Source organism: Apium graveolens, chromosome 1 (assembly GCF_009905375.1).
Source record: "Apium graveolens cultivar Ventura chromosome 1, ASM990537v1, whole genome shotgun sequence".
Lineage (NCBI taxonomy): Eukaryota > Viridiplantae > Streptophyta > Magnoliopsida > Apiales > Apiaceae > Apium > Apium graveolens.
In genome coordinates this window covers 196,018,460-196,039,526 of record NC_133647.1, presented here as the reverse complement: position 1 = coordinate 196,039,526, position 21,067 = coordinate 196,018,460, and the positions used below count along the sequence as shown (strand labels likewise).

The following is a 21,067-nucleotide window of genomic DNA, read 5'->3' as shown; positions in this document are numbered from 1 at the left end:
TCTACTCTAGTATAAAGAGGCAATAGTCAATAATGCACTGGAGTAAAATGGAGAAGAAACAAGTGGAGAACTTATTTTATTATTGTACTTTTTATCTTTGTCTTCACTTGTAAACTTGGTGATATATAAACCAAGTAACAGCTAGTAATTAGAAGAGAATTTTTCCAGTGTTGTTTAGAAAAATCTTGAGAGAAAAATTATCTAGTTTGTACTAGGACGCAGCTGTGATCAACTTCTTGAATCACAGATTTTCTGAAATACCATCTCTGGTGGAACAATAATCCACCAGAAAAGTTTTTAAGGTCTGTTGTGTTCTTTACATTAGTGTTTGAATATATATCTGTCAGTATTAGCTTAAAGCAATTCATACACTTGTTTATCTTAAACACATAGCCTTTGAAACTGCTCAAAACTTGAAAAAGTTTTGAGATTTACATTCAACCCCCTTCTGTAAATCTCATTGTTAGTTCATTAGGAATAACATGGGTGTATGTGTATGCGTATATAATTGTGTTTATATATGGATGTATGGCTGTAAATCGATAATGAGTTTGGATTAAAAGAGAGAGTTTGGATTAAAAGAGATGGGTTTGGATGATGTAGCCTGTAGTATGATGTATTGGTGTGTGTATATATGGCACTGGTTTATAAAAATTAGGCTAAAAACTTAATGGGCTGGGATTTTTTATAGTCGGGTTGGGATTTTTCTTGTTGGGCCGAGTCTCAGGAGAGTCGGTGCCAAGTCCAACAATCTTTCCCGGCTCTCCACCTGACAAGTCCAATACGTACTCAGCCGAGTCAGGGCCGAATCGAACTCGCAAACGGCAGCCAAAAGGAAAAGTCCTTGTTTCCTAGATGATGAATAATTGGAGATTTACCTATTAACGGGTCATGTCACAGTGAGAAAGAACACCGCAATTTCCCTGCCTCGAAATTGTACTGTTTTTGGAAACCTAGAAGCCTTAGGAAACTGGACAGCAATCCTACTTGGTGAATCATGATTGACTTATTCATACATTTTCACATGTTTATTTTTTACTTAAAACTTTAGGACATTACCGATACCTCTTGGATTTTACAGTGACAAAAGATGACATCATGACGAGATAGGATAAGGCATCGACAACAACAACAACAGACACAAGTGGCAGCAGGCAAGAAGTCACACTTGTATATGTACAAGAACAGTCCTGACAATACTATGTTGTATCCAAAGATCTTAGTGTCACCACTGTTGCAAAGATAAAAACTTTACCTATTCTAGTTAAAACTAAGGGGGCCGGTCTACAACAAACATTTGTTGTAGACCGGTTTACAACAAACGTGTTTTCCATTGTTGGATGGTGGATCTAACGGCTGGTAATTGAAACAGCATAAAGGGGACCGCGAAAATTTTCAGCGGTCCGGAGAAATTACGAAAATACCCTTAGCCCACGGGCTGCGGATAATTTCCGCGGTTGGTGTCATTTTTTGTTTGCCTAATTCCTAGCAAAAACAAACTCTAAACAGACACAGACACAGTAGAAGCCGCAGCAGAGGCATATAAACGGGTATAAACACAGTAAAAGCAAAAAACCCAGCAACCCAAGAACACTGAAACCTTATATACCTTTCGTAATTAAGGTATATAATCGATTCTTTTTTATTATTTACAGTTTTATTGATATAAATTTATGCTTTCTTCTTGGTGTAGATCTGATTTTGTGTATGTAATTCAAATTTTTAGGGTTAATTAATGTATGAATCCTTATAATGAATTATCATATGAATTGTAGTATGATTAAATTCGATTTTTTAGAATTTCTAGGGTTCATAATTTGGAATTGATTTAATTCAAAAATATTAATGTTGTAGTATGAAAAATTAATTCGTTTTTTAGGATTAATTTAATTCATTTTTTAGGATAAATTAGTGTTAATTTCGAATTATTTTTATTGTTAAAATCGAATTTAATGATAATATTAGTGTTAAATTCGAATTAAATTAGTGTTAATTTCGAATTAATTTAGTGTATAAATCGAATTTAATGAAAAAATTAGTGTGAAATTCGAATTAAATTAGTGTTAATTTCGAATTATTTAGTGTAAAAAAAATTAATGATAAAATTAGTGTTAAATTCGAATTATATTAAGAATTTATAATTATGAATTTAGGGGTTAAATTTCGGTGCTTAATTTTTGGGATGTAATTAACATATGATTTTGGGATGAATTTTACAATAATTCGAACAAATGGGTGTATAATTACGAATTGCGAATATAGGGGTTAATGTATTGTGTACTTGGTGATTATATATGTGGTATTGTTTTTATTGTGTATGCGTTGGTGTTTTTATTGTGGTGATTGATGAATTATGTTGACAATATTTTCAGGTATGTATAATTTTGGTGATTTTGGGAATATGTTGTCGGGTCCGAACGCGCATAATATTATTTGGGATAATCGGTATCACGTTAGTGAGGATGTTTGGGACGGTGCAGGGAGAGATGAGTTACAGAGCTATTCTGGGAACAAGTCATTGCACGATTGGAAGTTAAGGAAACCACAGCGGGAATTGTTACACATGCTTGGGTTTGGGATTTTTGCAGACCCTGCTGTTGTCTTGGCTACTGACACTCGGTTGATATCTGCTTTGGTAGAGCGTTGGAGACCTGAGACCAACACTTTCTTCACGAGACAGGGGGAGATGACTGTTACACTGGAGGATGGAGGATTTACTCTAGGGTTGTCAGTTCAGGGGGATGCACTGACTTGTGGGGTGATAGAGAACAAGGCTGCGTATTTTGTTAATATTTGGTTTGAGCCTTTGACCGAGGAGGAGGTAAAGGAGGCTTTGTATCAGAATAACATCAAGCTAGGGTGGTTGTTTGAGAGATATATTGCACAGAAGCCTGAGAAGAATAATATGAGGGTCACGGTTGTACATACTAAGACGTATCTGCTATTCTTGATAGGTTGTATCCTCTTCCCTAGCATCAACCGGTCTTTTATTCATGTGTGATATATGCACCCATTGATTAATATGCGGGAGATTCGTTATTATGCTTGAGGTGCAACTGTGTTAGCTCATATATACCGGGATTTGGAGATTGCTGCAAAGAAGGACAGTAAGAGCATTGTTTGTTGTGCCTGGGTGTTACATGTGTGGTCTTACGAGAGATTTCCTCGTATTGGCGTGCCTTTACGGTCTCCCGGTCAGGAGTATTATCCGGTTGCTGAGGGATGAGCCTATTCTAGTGATACTCATGTGGGGGTGAGTTTGATGGTGTTGCTGGTGATGAGGTGGTTTGGAGACCGTATGCTAGATTCGACGATGTTATGGATAGTGAGATGATACAGGCACAGTTAGCTGGGTGCGGTCGAGTTCCCCTTGTATGTTATGATGTGGTCGAGTGGCAGCATCCGGACAGGGTGAGCAGACAGTTTGGTGGTAGTCCCCAGATTCCACGGGCGCCGGTGAAGCTTGCATCCGGCAGGATGAATGAAGAGAAGTGGAGTATCACTAAGAGTCTCAGCATGACAAAGAAGAATGCTATATATTCAGATTAGGGATGGGCCTTTGGGATGGAGCCGAGGATTCCCAGTGGTCTTACTGTTCAGGACTATCACGTCCATGCATCAGCTATGCAGAGTCTGGCTCCAGGAACATGGGTTGATGACAGGATCATATACACTAATATGGTATTGTTCGTTACTCGTTGCTAATACATTTTAGTTGTCTAATAAATTTTAGTTATTGCATTCATTTTACTTGTTACATTCATTTTAGTTGTTGCATTCATATTTATTTTCAGGGATTGCTAAGGAGTCGGGAGGAGGAGATTCACACTAGAGGTATATGGGAGAGGAAACCCATCTATTACTTCATGGATCCCTACTTCATGGTACTTGGGAAAGGACATGTGAAGAAAATCAGAAAAGCATCGCGGATCGGTGGAGATACATTGCAGAGGGCATGGAATAAAGCATTACGTAGTTTTACTGGTTTTGCCACTACTACTGTTGGTCCTTCTGTTCTTGAGGCGGACTGCATATTCATCCCCTGTTGTGTCGGAGATGTGCATTGGGTTTTGTTCATGTTTGGTACTAGACGATTTGAAGGTCTTATCATAGATTCAATGAATGACGAGTCAGATTATGGTGAGGATATACGAGTGGTGGTATGGTCTTTTACTTATCTACTATTAATGTCTTCTATATAGTCCTTACCAACTGTATATTGTATTCATTCTCGGATCATAATTTCATTGTAGTCATGGTTATTACCGAGGCTATTGCATATGATACAGCCAGTCGAGGGGCGTGACCCTACTTCAGCCGAGGTCCTGGCTCTACCGTCCAGACCAAAGCAACGAAACTCCAATGATTGCGGTGTTTATGTGATGAAATACATGGACTACTTCACACAAGGATATGACTTAGCCGCGGTACCGAATTGGTCGCAAGAGGAGGTGGATACCTTCAGGTATCGGATAGCCAGGGAGCTTTAGCTAGGGAAGGCAAGGGGGATTTCCGGGATTTGTATGCGTAGACGTCACGAAGCTTCGTAATACTTATGTAGTTGGATTTTATTTCGTATGTAGTTGGATTTTATTTCGTATATAGTTGGATTTTATTTCGTATGTAGTTGGATTTTATTTGGTTTGACGTAGTTTAATTTTGCTGGATTTTGGTTGTTTTTGTGGAATTTGGATTGTTTTCGATTTTGGTGGATTTTTGTGAATTTTGGTGGATTGTGATAAGGTGTGTGGCATGTTGTGAATTTGGATTTTGGGTCGTATGCAGGTTGGCTGCTCTGTTTGTAGTCTACAAAAAAAAAATTCCAGACCCAACCGCGGAAATTTTCCGCGGTCCATCTCCAGCCTAACCGCGAAAAATTTCCACGGTCCGTGTGTTTGCTTTTTCCCCAAAAAACAGAGCACAAAACAGAGTAATGAGCACAAACCTTCTGTTGAAATTTCTTAATTTTTGGAAGTTGGTCCTAAACTAACTTCCAAAAACCTAAACCACTCTCAAAATTCTTAAAATACGGTAATGAGTGATTTTCAAAAAAATAATATTTTTTTTCAATTTTTACATTAAATTGAAAAGTCCTTAAAAAGTCAACAAAAGTCAACACTTTGTCCAAATATTAAAAAAAACTTTTCAATACATTTCATAACAATTTCTAATGTATAGTTGGACTTGTAAATTTTAATTTTCAATCTTAAATTTATAGGTAGACTTTTAATCTTAAATTTCGTACTTGAATTCATAGAAAATACATACTTTCCGCTCAAATTCAATGAAAATTATAAAATACATAGGTTCGAATGAAAATTACATGATCAATACAATCCACTAAATTTTACGAAATATATTGATCCTAACCAAAAATATCTAGTATATTAGAAAGACTACCGGATAACCGGTGTTGAGCAACTCCTTGCGCATGCAATATGGTAGAGAACAAGTACACAACCATCACGGATATGCCCTTCTGTAAGTTTCCACGGGTAAGGGTTGGAGTCGTTCCAAATGGTAACGGGAATGGTACTTTAGCCATCGTAGAGACAAAATCTTGCAAAATATGTGTCGCGTTCCCTCTCTGTCCCTCCCGTTAGGTGTGAAACCCAACCCTTCACATATTCAATGCGCATTTTGTCCATATTACAGCCCTCACGAGACCTCAAGTTTATAATATCGACAATCCGATCACATTTAACATGCTTACTGCCATTCCATCCAGATTCTTTCCATTTTCCATCGGGCGTGTTGTTGCCCAAATTCAAGATCGGAAGGAAGTACGGATCCAGATGAGAGTTCACCAATCTCCACGGTTCACTACCCTCCATCCAATTGCATGCCTCGATCCAATTTTTGGCCCTATAAGCCCCCTCATCGGGTGGGTACAAGTCCGTTTCCTCTTCCTCCACATAGGGCGGCTCGTCATTGTCCACAAGGGGCATCAACTTGGCACATGCATCTTCCATCTCATTAAAGGTTAGTGAGACCACATCTTCCTCGTCATTGTCCTCATACCATGAGTCGCTTGGTAGGGAGTCCGAGAATGTGTTGCTAACGTGGGAAACCGAATCACAACTATGATCGGAGTTGTTGTCACCACTATACTCGTTAGTCATGTTACCTATCACAATAAAACACAATTATATGACAATAATTGGCAATTATATGACAATAAAACATAACAAAAAAGAAAGCAATGTTAAATACTAAAAATTCAAATTCATTAAAAGATTACAACATTCGGTTACAAATACTACACTACTAATTATATTGCAATTCTTGAGCATTTTTAAGATCTTCTAGTCTACTAGCACACTTTCTTTTATCATGGCCTTCCATTTGACAATAGGTGCACTTTCTTGGCGGATTCTCCTTTTTATCAACTGATTCTATGGGACTTTTGAAATGAACGTCCTTTTTCCTCCCTTTAGTTTGGGACATAATAGGGTCAAGAATTGGTCCTTCATGAGCACTTGCATTTGGAGCATTAGAATTGCTTTCGCAAGATTTAATTCCATCAACGCCCATTCTTTCGAGAATTGGTATTTCTCGATTCATCACTCCAACGGCATAATCATACCGTTCCTTGGATGCAATGCTACTTTGACAAAAAATCATGGTTAACATTGTCATGCTATTAAATCGATCGGTTGAGGTCATCTCATGACTTTGTCCAACATCCAAATCGTAGGGCAACACACCATTTACTCTATTGGCATGCATTGTCCACCTCGAGTTTATGAAATACGGGGGAATTTTCGAAACCCGTTTCTTAGTGAAAACCGCCAATATGGGTCTACAAGGTAGCCCCGAATGTTCAAACATTCTACACATACATATTCCCAAAAAGCTTGCTTTCTCGAATGCCACAAAATAAACATTTCTTCTCGTAGGCTCGGACATGGGCCTATAACAACTATAGTACGTATAGACATCCCCCATTCTCTCCCCTTCTTCACAAGCTCGTCGGTCTTTTTAAACAAAGTATTTTGAAGACTCAACCAATTCATCTTGAAATCTTCTAAACATTTCCTTAGTGTAAATACAAGAAGCATGATACTCCAATGTGGTATGCATTTTCATGGGATGTTTTAGATTAATTGTGACATAATCTTCTTCCTTCTCCCTCATGAATTGCCTTGCCAATGCTTTTTGGGCATTTTCAATGAATTCCTTCAGTACCGTTGCCGAACTCACATACTTATCAAAGAAAGAATTCATCCCATCACTCCTCGATGTACTATTTTGAAATGTCGAACACTTGTGCTTCAACTCATATAACCCATTTAACCATTTATGCTCTTGCAAGTGATACTTTTCCACAAACGATGCCCATATAGCCTATTAATACATTCGGTGAGAGATTTATAAATACAATGGTTGAAGTCCGTCTTGAATTCCGGAAAAGCCGAATAATAATGAGCTAATTTCTCGGGAAATTTTTGACTTATGTGCCAAGAACACAATAAATGGGTAGTATTCGAGAGTATAACCGCAATAGCGCTTGCCATGACTTTATCTTGATCCGTGATTATAGTCAATGGAGGCTTATTCCCCACACCTTCAAGCCAAGTACGAAGAATCCACTCAAAAGTCGACGCGTGTTCATCCCGCATCAATGCAAACCCGAAAATCACCGATTGATAATGATGATTGACTCCGGTAAATGTGACAAATGGCATTGCATATCTATTTGTTCGATAAGTGGTATCAGAAGCCACAACATCGCCAAATTTTTGGTAGGCCATTAAACATCTCAGATCAATCCATACTAGACACTTCAAACGATTCTCTTCATCAACTTCGGTCCTAATAAAATATTTAGAACCACTTTCTTCATTCAACCTATGCAACAAGTCCAACCCCGCTTGGGCATCACTAATCTCAAACCTTTTCTTCCTCTCGTCTCTTAACACATTCCTAACATGTTGAACATTAAAACCAACTTTATCATTACCTCCATGAATGTTACCAATCACATTCATCACTTGACAATTACGAACCCCCAAATCATAAAGCGTTTTAATCAAACTACGGGTAGCGGTGTTGACATGTCTTTCGCGTTGTACCAAACTCATCTTACTAGGAGAAACAAGACCGTTGTTGTGTACCAATTCAAGACTAGTTACCTCCCAAAGACTTTTTTTATTTTGATAATTGACATACATCCTCACCTTGCACTCACTTTTAGGAAGAACATCTCTACGCCGTTTATTTTGACTACTCTCGGCGACGACACTTTTTCCATAAAGCCTACAAACATATAAACGACCATATATCTCGTTGTCTTTATTACGATGGCTCGCTTAAATTTTAATAGCAAATTCATTTCGTAAAGCATAAGCCCTAAAAAAATGACCGGCCTCATCCACACTTTGAATTTTTTTATTCAAATATGGAACTCCCCCATCAACATTTTCATACATATTTGCATCCTCTACATTATCATCTTCATCCTCACCCTAAACATTATCATTATCATTTTCAACCTCATTTTCATCTTCAACATCAACCAAATCGTCATCTAAATTAATAAATTCCTCATTTCTATCTACAAAATCATCATCTTCAAAAAATACAAGGGTTTTAGGTCTTCATTTTGACGTTTATGACGAAACATACGAGCAAATAAATTATCCGACATGAAAATGTGAAATTTAAGACAAGAAATATACCTTGAATTGACAAAAGTACTTGAATTTCTTGATGAAAATGCCCAAAAATCGCTTAATTTGGTCACTTGAAGAGTAGAATTTTTGTTGTGGAATTTGATTTTTTGTGTGGTGAAGGGGGCTGTTGGATTGCTGGGGATAAGGGGGCAATCTTACCAACCGCGGAAAATTTCAGCAGTCCATCCTACCAACCGCGGCTAGAAATGTGTTTGTTGTAAAACGGTCTACAACAAACTGTTGTTGTAGACCGTTCTCCTAAAACTAATACTTATGTGTTAGTTTTCTTATTTTGATGGTCTATATATATTTAAGAAATGGCCGGATCTAAAAAGAGGCACGAAAGGCTCCCTAAATATTCTTTATGATAATTTTTTTACAAATATATATGATTGTCCTTAAAGAGGTTAAGAAATTCAAAAAATTCGATTTTTGCTCATCCGCTACATAATAATGTTAGGATTCACTGCATTATGCTGTTGACTTGAAGTCTTTGACATGAAATGACTCGGAAGTCCAACTCCCAACTGCCAAGAACATGTTGGCTTCACTTTTCTACCTTGAGAGCAGAAAAAGGCCTTCACTTGGTAAAAGTCGCTTAAATGCATGAGTTATGCATAGAATTTCCGTGCATAGTATCTAGAATACACAAAAACTCAAAATGAGTGGATCGTCTATTTGAAATGGCAAAATGCCTGAATTGCGCATTATGAAAATATGTCCGCATCATCCTAAGATCATCTCCAATAGCGTTAGTTATAATTAGTTGACTAAATTGGATCCGTGAAATAATATGTAAAATTTGTGTTTCGATGTTATTGGCTATATTGGTTAGCTATATTTTAAAAATAGTATGTTATTAAAATTTTATATTGTTATAAATAGAATACATTACTTCAATATGGTAATAAGTGATTAATTTTATTTTTTTACGGATTTCTTACAGGTCTGTAGTGGTTCAACAAATATAGCCAACATCAAGAGGTTGACTATATTTATAGATAAGGGGAATGCACCATTGGAGATGAATTTTTTTACATAATCTCTATATTTTTTATTTATAGTATGTATTAATGATTTTTAGCTAAGGGTTTTATGTGGTTGGAGATGTTCTAACAATTGATCGCTAAAAGTATCTATATATTTAAATTTTTATATATACATTTAACACCGAAAACTAATATGAATTTAAAAGACACAACACTGTGTCAAGAAACCACCTCACTCAAAAGTTCATTTATGAGTCGAAAAGTGGATGACGGACGCCTATCTTTAGGGCATAAATTTGTCTTTCGTGTTTTTCATAAATTGTGAGAAATGTTAGGGGTGACGGTGATCGAACCTAAGTTATCTATCAGCCTAGCCTGAACTCTGATATTATGTTAAGGAACTAATAACAACATCCTTTTCAGGTTCTTATATTATTCTAACATATTATATCCGTGATTTTTCTTTTAAAATTTTATATGTCTGCGAAATTTTTTCGTAAATAGATAACTTACCGACCATGACATGGACAAGCGCCTTTTGAAAATAAAACACATCATTTAGAAATTTACATTTGTTTAACAAATTGGAACCTTTTAAAGTGCCATAGTAGTTACGCAATACAAATAAATAAATAATACATTCACATAATAAGTAGCAGGATAACAAAGTCTTGAAAGTATGTCTGGACAAGAGTGGATCACATATATTTTTACATGTGTACATGGACGTACGGAGCAAACTCGCTCCGGTCCTAAAAACGTTACACTCTTTTGATGGTTAATATTTTTAATATCGTATTAATATTAAATATAAAAATTTTATCGTATTAAAGTACTCGTAAATACGAATCCAACAAAATCACTCATGACTATGTTTGATCTTATAGATTAAATATAAATTAGTAGTCAATCGTTTAACATAAACAGTGCAGAAAGTTAAAATGGGAAAAACAATTTGGGACGGAGGACGTCAGTCATGGTCATATACTAACCAAACATTGGTCATCTTCTTTTGTGTCAATAGTAATTCAAAGAAAAATTCAACAAAGAAAATTCAAAATGAAACACTCGACTAAAAGGATAATGTGATGCAACAAACATTAAACTAAACCTTTAAATTTTTACTTTTTAGGCATCTTCACAAGAAGCTTGACATGCTACTTGCTAGCTTCTTCACACAGGAGTCGAACCATTGACCTCTCGAGAAACCAAGACCTCGATCATTACACCAACCCTTTGTTGGTTCTTACACAAATCTTCTGATCTTATAAGCAGAGCTTCTGGATAACTTTTCCAGACACAGAAAAATGAAAAACAGAGTACTCTGTCTCTTCACTACTCTGTTTCTCTTCTTCGGCTGCGAATCGCAGCCGATAATCGAGCCAACCACTTCAGGCTACACCTGCAGTCCAAACCAGACAACTAGTCCATGCCAAACATATGTATATTACAGAGCCAAGGCTCCTGATTTTCTTGATTTAGCTTCTGTAGGTGATCTTTTCTCCGTAAGCAGGCTGATGATCTCGAAACCAAGTAATATATCTTCCCCGTCTTCTCCTTTAGTACCTTCTCAATCTTTGTTAGTTCCAATTCAATGTTCTTGCAATAAAATTAATAGTAGCATGACCATTTCTTTTGCTGGTCTTAATTTTACTATCAAGAAAGATGACACTTATTACTTAGTTTCAACTAATCAGTTCCAAAACCTCACTAGCTTCCAATCTGTTATTGTGGTCAATCCAACCCTTGTTCCAACTAATCTTACGATCGGTGTAAATGTAATCTTTCCGATATTTTGCAAGTGCCCTGATAAATCCCAGGTCGAAAAACAAACAAAGTACTTGATCAGCTATGTTTTACAGCCTTCTGATACCTTCTCCTCAATAGCTAAAACATTTGGATCAAGTACTCAGGCTATTGTTGATGTAAATGGGAACAACATCAAGCCTTTTCAAACTGTTTTTGTTCCGGTTTCTCGACTACCTGTTTTCACACAGCCTGTTGTTGCTTTTGCTCCCGCTGCTCCTGTTTTAATCAAGACAAGTGAAAATAAAGGTAAGGTCAGAGGATTATCAATCGGGCTCGGAATTTGTGGTTTTTTACTGCTCTTAGTTTGTGGATTGTGGGGTTATAGAGAGACTTTGATGAAGAAAAATAGAGGAAAATATAGAGATCAAGAAAAGCCACAAATGAGTCTAAAGAAGAAAACAGTAGATGTAAATTTGATGGATGATGTTTCAGATTGTTTAGATAAGTACAGAGTTTTTAGTATTGATGAATTGGTAGAAGCAACTGAAAATTTCGATGAGAAATGTGTTGTTCAAGGATCTGTGTACAAAGGTTATATCAATGGGATTTTGTATGCAATCAAGAAGATGAAATGGAATGCCTGTGAAGAACTCAAGATCTTGCAGAAGGTAAATTTTACTACAATGTCAAAATGCAACTACTAACTAGTAAATTTTACATTGTTCTACCTCATATCTACTTTTTGTCCTTTTTGTGCCTTCTATATTACATATTTTTCGATGGGGTTAATTATCAAGTTGACCACTATATAATTAACAAAGTTTCAAATTTATCATCGACAAATTTAGAGTCTCAAATTTGCCACTTTTCAAGTCGGCCATAAGCTAACGACATCCCAAATTTATCATCGAAAATTAGCATTTTTGTGTGAAAAATGGCCAATTTGAGACTCCGAATTAATCGGTGGTAAATTTGATATTTCGCTAGTTATATGCTGGTAAATTTGATACTTTAACCCTTTTTCGATGCATAAGATTTTCGAGTGGGAGTGGAGGTAGAATGAATATTCGAACTCATGACCTTTTTCAGGGAGGAGGGCAGAAGGCTATAGATATATTTTCTTTTATTATCTTTGATTTAGTGATGAAATAAATTAGTATAATGAACCCTACATGACATTACATACTATTAGGAAACATTACACTCAGGCGTCGTTTGGATCACGTGATTTCAACTCGATTAACAAGAATCAGATGAGAAATCAATACAGAAATGTGTCGGGTTGTAATCCCATAATCCAAGGGGTCCCTCACTCTTATTAAGTGTTTATCTGTCTATGCTTCTTTTACCTGTAAAAAATAACATCAAACCTATGAATGAATCTATATTATACTAAATTGAATGATAATCTTGATTTTGAAGGTAAATCATGGGAATTTGGTGAAGCTAGAGGGCTTTTGCATAGACCCTGAAGATGCAAACTGCTACTTGATCTACGAATATGTTGAAAATGGTTCTCTTCACTCATGGTTACACAGCAGTCGTAGCGAACAACTGACCTGGAAAATGAGGCTGCGAGTAGCCATTGATGTGGCGAACGGGCTCCAATACATTCACGAGCATACACAACCACGCGTTGTCCACAAAGACATCAAAAGTAGTAACATTCTCCTAGATGGCTACATGAGAGCCAAAATTGCCAACTTTGGACTAGCAAAAACCGGCTGCAATGCCATAACAATGCACATTGTTGGCACTCAAGGCTACATTGCGCCTGAATATCTAACTGATGGCGTGGTCTCGACAAAAATGGACGTTTTCTCTTTCGGTGTGGTGTTACTTGAGCTGGTTTCCGGAAGAGAGGCAATTAATGAAGAAGGGAAGGTCTTATGGTCGACGGTGGATGGAATTCTGGAGAAGAATGATGGGAAGACGGAGCGATTAATCGAGTGGATGGACGAAAGTCTTGGTACTGGAGAATCGAATCTGATGGACAGTGTAGTGAATGTTGTGTCTGTGGCAATTGCTTGCTTGCAGAGAGATCCTGCCAGGAGACCTAGCATGGTGGACATTGTGTATGCATTGTGCAAGAGTGATGATTTGTTTTCGGATGTTTCGCAAGATTTTTCACCAGGGCTAGTTGTTGCTAGGTAAAAGCTGAGAGTTGTCTGCTGTTTTGGATTCTGAGATCCTTGTTAAGCAGGTGATTGATTAGCTAGCGCCTAGCTTGAGAGTCTAGAGATTAGAGATGCCTTTGTGTTATGATTGGTCTTAACTTGTAAATGCGTAATAAGCTATGAACCGTGATAACGAACTATGATACGATATGCTGCAATAATCGTTGTTCAAATATAAAATGCTGCAAAATCATTATGCACTCGTCCGCAACCAGATCTTAAGCTTCAACAGCAGGGCAATGAACATCAATTCAAGGTGATAAATGAATCAAATTGATTTAAATTTAACTTTTTCCGATTGATTTATAATTCGATATTAAAGCATTGAATTTGTTATAAAAAATAACTAATCATGTTCAAAATAATATTTTGGCTTTCGCAAATCATAATAAAGTAATTATAACGGTTTTTTAAGGAGTATAATTGTTAACATGACGAAACCAATCGACCATGCACAAACAAAATCACACAAATCTCCTACACGGCTAACAAGGTCGGCTATCATTTTTCCGAGAATGTCATCTCACGGAGACTTTACAAGAATAAATCTTAAAAAATCTAATTCACGTAACACCGCACAAGCGCTTGGAACCTACTTTCATATTGAACACGAGCAATACGGACGGATAGGAACTAAAGCGCCAACAATGCAATAACATGTAATGCAATAATGAATCATATTTGAAAATTCGTGTTGCTACAAAATTATAGTACGCCTATAAATAATAAAAAAATTCGGAAAAATTAATAAAATAAAGTTTAAAACGGACTCTATTAATTGATTTTTTACTTGGGTACAAAACTAAAAAAGAACACAAACCCTAACAAAACTAGACAGAAGTCACAGAACTAAAAACTAGGTTACAAAAACATCACTAGTGTGTCTCTCTTGTTGTCTGAAATGGGCCACGGAGGCTACGGCAAGCGCAAACCGCCGGCGAACAACCGGCGGCCCAAAGGCGCCACCGCCACCATCGAAAAGCCCAAGCCCAGTAAGCCCAAATCATCTGGCTCTCTCAAGAACCAAATTCGATCCACTGAGCGCTTTCTTCGTAAGGTACACACATATATATATACACTTATATATATATATATGATAAATTTATAATGCTTTAATTGTTAAGTTGTTGTTGTAGTTGATTGTGATTGATGGTAGTTGTTGTGTTTTCGAAAAGTGTTGGGGTGGATTAGGGGAATTAGGATGATGTGTGAGTATGTTTATTGTTTCGGGAATGTGGTGGGTATCGTAAAATGTTATGAGGTGAGGGTGTTATTTTAATTTCGGGAAAGTTTGCTATGTATTTGTTTTTACGGGGAAGGGGGAGTTGTTTTGGTTTGTTGCGTGGTGCGTGTTTTGGACTTGGATTTTATGTGTAATTATGGTTTGTTGGGTGATTTGTTGGGTGAAATTGGTTCGTAGGTGAGGATGAAATATGGTAGAGGTCGTAAATTGGGTATGAATTAATTTGCCAAATGATGTGTGTTGGATTTTGATTGCGTATATTTCAATGGACTAATGTGGTGGGTGTTGTTAAATGTTATGAGGTTAGGGGATTGTTTTAATTTCGGGAAAGTTTGCGATGTATTTGTTTTTACGGGGAAGGGGGAGTTGTTTTGGTTTGTTGCGTGGTGCGTGTTTTGGACTTGGATTTTATGTGTAATTGTGGTTTGTTGGTTTATTTGTTAGGAGAAATTGGTTCGTAGGTGAGGATGTAAAATGGTAGAGGTCATAAATTGGGTATGAGTTAATTTACCAAATGACGCGTGCTAGATTTTGATTGGGTATATCTCAATGGAATAACGTGCAGTCACACTGATATTACCAACAAAAACTCCCCATAATGCTACGTCATTGCCACGTCATTTGGCAACTATATTTGGCACCTCTAGTATCACTCGGTGAGGATTGGGTGTATTCGGTTAGGGGGTGAGTAATTCTACTGAATATTTAGTGTAGGTTCGGTTGGATTAAGATTAAAGTTATATAGAGGAGGTTTATTTTCGTTCTAGATTTTTAGCTGGTATTAAATTGGTATAAACTATGAATAGAGTGTTTTGCAATGCATGGGCCTAGATGCATAGTTTGTTGCTTTGTTACCAGGACTCTTCAATCTTGACATCACACCATTGTCTGGCATGACATGACATGTCGACATGGGTGTGGGTATTGGATTTGTGTTGGATCGTTTCTGTTGAAAAATGACAAGTTGCTCTCTTGTAGACGAGTTCAAAATGTTAAAATGTGCACTTCATTTACTTTCCCCTTTTTCGTAGATCCTTGGTAAATTTATCTATATATATGTATGTCTGTAAATTCTACGTTTCTATGTAAGATATTGTTAATACTTAACCTAATGATTCATTCTAGGATCTTCCTGCTGAAGTTAGAGAGGCGCAAGAAAAGAAGTTAGAGGATCTCAAGAAGCAGATAGAGCTCCAGACACGTTTGGTTGATGAACGCAAAACATTTTTGCTGGATAGAAAGAAAAAGTTTTTTGGTAAATCCACCTTGTTATATACATTTCGTTCTGCTGTATTTATCATTATCATCCAATTTCCGATTTAACAAATTGTAATATCCAATGTGTTTCTCTTTTGTGGGTGATGGTCAGAGAGGAGGAAAATTGAACGGAGAATAAGACGTCTGGAAAAACAGCATCGAGTTTCAGCAGGTCAAAACCAAGAAGCAGAGATTTCTGATCAGCTTTCAAAATTGAAAGAGGACCTTGAATATGTTAGGGTAAGCTGTATTGGACATTGTACACCCTTGCTGCTAACTGTTTTGTTTGATCTACCTATAATTGCCTGGTGAAAACTAGTGTATCCCAAGTTCTAAATTTTCTGTCAACATCTTCATGTGAAATTACTGTTAAAGTTTACTGCTATTATTAATTTTTAGTAGAATAATAAGTTCACAACTGCCTTGGTAGTTGAATACTTGTTTGGAAGTTATCAACTTAACATTTAAGACAAAACAAAGTACAGATGATAAAGCATTCAGCATCAAAAATTTGTTTTGCATCTGCATCCTTAAGATCAGATTTTAATCAAACATCTTGGAAGATGATCATTTCTGTCCTGCAACTACTTTTTGAAATTTAACTTATAATTCAGTCTTAAGTCATGATTTGTTATTTGGAAAACATACCAAATCATATATTGGAGTTATTAGTTGATTTAAACTTACCAATGATATGCACAAACATGCCCTAGTATAGGTTTTTCAGCCCTCTTGAGAATATTTTCAACGATCTAAATGTAAATCAAGTTAAGTGTTTTGTTCACTTACTACTAAGCACACATTGTTGTAAATACTTTAATATAGATGTATTTGAATCAGCTTCTTTCTGTACGATCTTTTCATGAGCTAAAGTTGTTTTATCCACTTAAACTGTAGTTCTTCCCCAAAAATGAGAAATATGTGCCTTTATTTATGGGCGGTGATGATACAGAAACTGTTGATAGGCGGAATGTGTTGCGGAAGCAGATTAAGGCCAATATAATTACTGCTGCAGCAAGTGGTAAAGATTTAGAAGGTATATTCATTTGCACTACTTGTTTTAATTAAAATCCAGCTTACTATTACATATAAGCGTCAATCAGCTAAGATAGATGTTATTAGATTAATTTACGTGTTTACTTATTACTACCAAGTATGTTGTATAATGAACGCTATACATATATAAAATTAAAATCGCTACTTGGCTATACTGTTTGGAATTTTGACTTTTGTGACAACTTCAGTTCCTACATATGTAACAGATTAGCTTATTTGGTCCAGTAAGGTGTATGAAACTTGTGTATCCATTAAAGATGTGTATGTTTCCCAATTTTACACCCTGTGATATGGATGACGATTAACGGATTGAAATACAGATCTGAAATGCGCACATGTTGCATTAGTATTTCTGCCTATGTGATCAGAGTGTTGATAGTGCTATAAAAAAACATGTTTGACCATTATATTTTTACATATAAGTACGTGATGAGATTGCATAGTAAAAGACATAATAGAAACAACTAAGAGTGTAAAACTCTGTTCTTGCTCCCCCAGTAGGTATTGTAATTCGTAAATTGGATTATAGATGCCACGGAAAAGACATAAACAACCCACACTACCTGGTGGCCAGTCAAATTTAACTAGACTTCTCTAAATATATAAGCCAATCTTAGTGGAAATCAAATAGCTTATTGATTTGAACGAGTTAATTTAACCTACAGTTCATTGGCCAAGCTTGGATAGATATATTTGAGCACCATGAACTCCTTCCCTTAAGTGGCAAAGCTAATTCCCAACAGCCTAAAATCTCGACCAAATCATGTATAGGATTGAAGAGATTACAACATCTTAATTATCAATTGATAACAATTGTGCTTTGTATTTTTGGAGCTTGTGGCTTTAAAGTTGATATTATCAGTGTTTGCAAAAATAATATAATTGTTAGCATAAGTATATATCTGATGAGTTCCAGGCTGCACTTGCTCAACTTTCACCATTTTTAATGTGAGTTAATGATTGTGGTTCTTCTACTATCTGTTGAGAGTCGGTCATGTTTTAAACTTGTCAGTTTCCTATATGTATATGTACAAATGATGATCAACTGTATCAATGAGACATGGTGCTAGAGTAGATGCCCTGGTGTCTTGGCAATAATTTTTTATTGTCTAGAACATTCAGTATGATCTCAATTTTCTGTTCCTTTCTCACTATTATGGTTAAATATTATTGTTTAGAAGACTAGGACATTTATTTATGTTCTCAATTTTCTCCTTTCTCACCAGTTGTGTAGACAGAACTTCTAGTTCATATCTCATCATTCCATATCATGTAATAGAACTTTCCTAGTTTCCAAAGTTCTCTTTGTTGAGCACTTCTTGGCTGTTTACTTGTGGACATGCGTTCAGGTCTTCAAATACATCTCAATTCTCGACACATGTGTATGAATTTGGAATCAAAATACGATTTGATATTTTCCAACAGTCATACATTTACATTTTAGGGCTGTCTTACATTTACATTTCCTAGGTATTAGTGCATTTTTGTGTGATTTTCTAGGATTACTTCTCGTACAAGCTCCTTTACACTTATCCTAACCTGTATTTTTGGTTGTCTTAGTAGTATTTTTTTTGCTTGAAACTATTAACAGAGACTGGGAGTGAGGATGATGGTCATTTGGATCCAAGTGAAGATGATTTCTTTTTAATTGGAAGCTCCAGTGATGAAGCTGACGCAGATGATGAATGGACAGATAAAAGTACAAGGTATCTTCAACTATATGTAAATTATTATTTAAGTTGATAGAATTTTGCAAATTTATATGTATTAGAACCAGGATTCAGCTCTTTTTTTATATGAAATAGTCAAAGATACTGAAACAAAAAAAAAAGATAGGAGTCCGGCTGAATGTAGTATATAGGTGCCATGCCATAATTTATTTTGAATGGTTGATTCTTGTTTAAAGATTTTGTGACCGCATCTTGGGAAGCAACTCTTTATAGCACTCCATTCTAAGTTTCCGAGGAATATTAACGGAAATATAATTTTTGATGTTTGGTTCTGTTCTGTCTTAATTATGTATTTAATGTCTGGTCTATGCGTTTGCCATTAAAACTGTTCCAAGGGAAGGGCTCAGTAGAGGTCCTTATATTTATCTTATTATTATGGTGGCAGGGAACAAGCTTCTAGTACTTCTGGCAAAGCAGCATCTGGGATGTCAAGTGATGAAAAATCTCAGGTTTTTAATTGAATTTGGCACTTTGCTACCCTAAATATTGAAGGATGCTAGTGCTGTCTTTTCACTCTTCTTCCTTTTGATGAATAAATGCAGAGGCAATTATCTGCTCGTGCATTAATGCCTCCACCCGGACCATCTAAAAGGTTAAATTCGGTTAATGTAAAGCCAGGGTTTGAAGGCTCATCAACCAAAAAACCATTCACATGCAGGCCTGAAGATTTCGCTATGTCAAATAGCACGAGCGGACCATCAAGCAAAAAACCATTCACACGCAGACCTGAAGATCTCGCTATGTCAAATAGCATGAGCGGACCATCTTTTAAAAACAGTGGATACTCAAATTTTCATGCAGGCAATAGGAGCAATCCGAGTTCTAACTTCAGAAACAGGGCAATTTCAAATCCTCGTACTGACAACATTAACAATTTCAATACGAACTCTGGTATGCACTTGCAAGCAACACAATTTCGGAGAAATACAAATGAATTAACAAGCAACAGTAGCAATTTGAGTTCGAACTCTGACGTTCGAAAACCGCGCAGAAAGAGACGGCCGAAAAAGAAAAAGGATCAGGTAATGTACACGAGGCACCAAGGCTGTAATGTTCATTTTCTGGCAAATGTATGATACTTGTTTTCAACTTGTTTCTGCAATATTAGTGGTGACTGGTGATATAATGTGCCAAATCCCAAAATCTGGTGTTTCTCAAATCTCGATGGTCTCCCATTTTAGTTTTTCTATGCACTAATACTTGTACCATTGCTTGTTAAAATATTAATCTGACGATTATTTTTATTGTTTCTAATGTTGGATATTTTGTAATATTTCTTGTGCAGTCATAAACCGAGGGGATCTGCTAAAATGCCATACCAACTTATAAAGCTGTAACCGGATTTGCAAGGAAGTATCTTGAAGCTGCATTAAAACTATGATTTGGAAAAGTTCGGAAAAGTCATCGACACTGACAGTTAAGCTCCATGCATGTTTATTATTTGGAGCTACGTTTTTGTCAAATCTACAAGCACCTTCACTTTGTAACATCGCATATTTCCATGGGTTGATTAAGTATCGACCACTTTGCTTCTGTTGTCAACTCAATAATTAGATTTTGTATTTATTATTACTCTTATAAATGGTTTTGTAAGATGTAATGATTTATCATTTGTTGGATGAAACTATTGCCTGTGTAATTGTGAAGTTCGTCGATGTCTTGGACTGAGAAAGGAACTTCAGTATTGAGACTTGAGATTGAAAAAACATCAGTAAATCCGAGCTTTGCTTCATTAAGATAATCGAGCTTTGCTTTGTAAAGTTATAGTGTTTTCATCCGTGTTCGATCGATAAGCTGGCAAACTCTGGGATGTGTTTTCGTCGAGGTTCGATGAGTGTGCAAAATCTGAAATGTTTAAATTGAAGTTCATTCCCATTGCTGTTGACTGGATTCAAATCCCAGGATCCAAATAGCTTTTGTACAAAATTTTTGAATGAAGTTCCCTCGTCTCGCTATACTGTAGTATATGTACATTTTTCTTTTTAGTTCTGAACTGAAGTCGCTCTGAAAAAAAAATATTCACACCTATTCGATTTCGACCTGATAATTATTAAAAACAATTGATATCTTTTTATTTTTTGTTAACCAGGTGTTCGAATGCTGAAAAGGGATTGTGCACATAATTAAATCCGAGTGTTCATTTGAAATCAAATTTAGGATCTTGGACGGTAAACCCCAAAAATCCTAGTCT

At 36.2% G+C, this 21,067-nt stretch overlaps 5 protein-coding genes across 5 annotated transcripts; 3 read left to right on the top strand and 2 right to left on the bottom strand.

Annotated features, from left to right (window-relative positions):
- Nucleotides 1–3,564: 3,564 nt before the first annotated feature.
- LOC141714860 (ubiquitin-like-specific protease ESD4) lies at nucleotides 3,565–4,490 on the top strand. The gene is made up of 3 exons (XM_074518358.1): nucleotides 3,565–3,681; nucleotides 3,795–4,160; nucleotides 4,254–4,490. The coding sequence occupies exons 1-3, from the start codon at nucleotides 3,565–3,567 to the stop codon at nucleotides 4,488–4,490; spliced, it is 720 nt and encodes a 239-aa protein (XP_074374459.1).
- A 1,777-nt stretch (nucleotides 4,491–6,267) lies between these two features.
- LOC141714853 (protein FAR1-RELATED SEQUENCE 3-like) lies at nucleotides 6,268–6,948 on the bottom strand. The gene has a single exon (XM_074518350.1). The coding sequence runs from the start codon at nucleotides 6,946–6,948 to the stop codon at nucleotides 6,268–6,270; it is 681 nt and encodes a 226-aa protein (XP_074374451.1).
- A 33-nt stretch (nucleotides 6,949–6,981) lies between these two features.
- On the bottom strand, nucleotides 6,982–8,084 carry LOC141714846 (protein FAR1-RELATED SEQUENCE 5-like). The gene is made up of 2 exons (XM_074518343.1): nucleotides 7,500–8,084; nucleotides 6,982–7,347 (listed from the first exon to the last, which is right to left on the bottom strand). The coding sequence occupies exons 1-2, from the start codon at nucleotides 8,082–8,084 to the stop codon at nucleotides 6,982–6,984; spliced, it is 951 nt and encodes a 316-aa protein (XP_074374444.1).
- A 2,659-nt stretch (nucleotides 8,085–10,743) lies between these two features.
- LOC141676340 (serine/threonine receptor-like kinase NFP) lies at nucleotides 10,744–13,751 on the top strand. The gene is made up of 2 exons (XM_074482108.1): nucleotides 10,744–12,081; nucleotides 12,836–13,751. Exons 1-2 carry the CDS (start codon nucleotides 10,972–10,974, stop codon nucleotides 13,565–13,567), a joined length of 1,842 nt encoding a protein of 613 aa, XP_074338209.1. The 5' UTR covers nucleotides 10,744–10,971; the 3' UTR covers nucleotides 13,568–13,751.
- Nucleotides 13,752–14,391: 640 nt separating this feature from the next.
- LOC141676308 (uncharacterized) lies at nucleotides 14,392–20,500 on the top strand. Its single transcript, XM_074482106.1, has 8 exons — nucleotides 14,392–14,647; nucleotides 15,959–16,088; nucleotides 16,203–16,330; nucleotides 16,988–17,126; nucleotides 18,738–18,852; nucleotides 19,262–19,325; nucleotides 19,419–19,898; nucleotides 20,162–20,500. Exons 1-8 carry the CDS (start codon nucleotides 14,492–14,494, stop codon nucleotides 20,165–20,167), a joined length of 1,218 nt encoding a protein of 405 aa, XP_074338207.1. The 5' UTR covers nucleotides 14,392–14,491; the 3' UTR covers nucleotides 20,168–20,500.
- The last annotated feature ends 567 nt before the right edge of the window (nucleotides 20,501–21,067 follow it).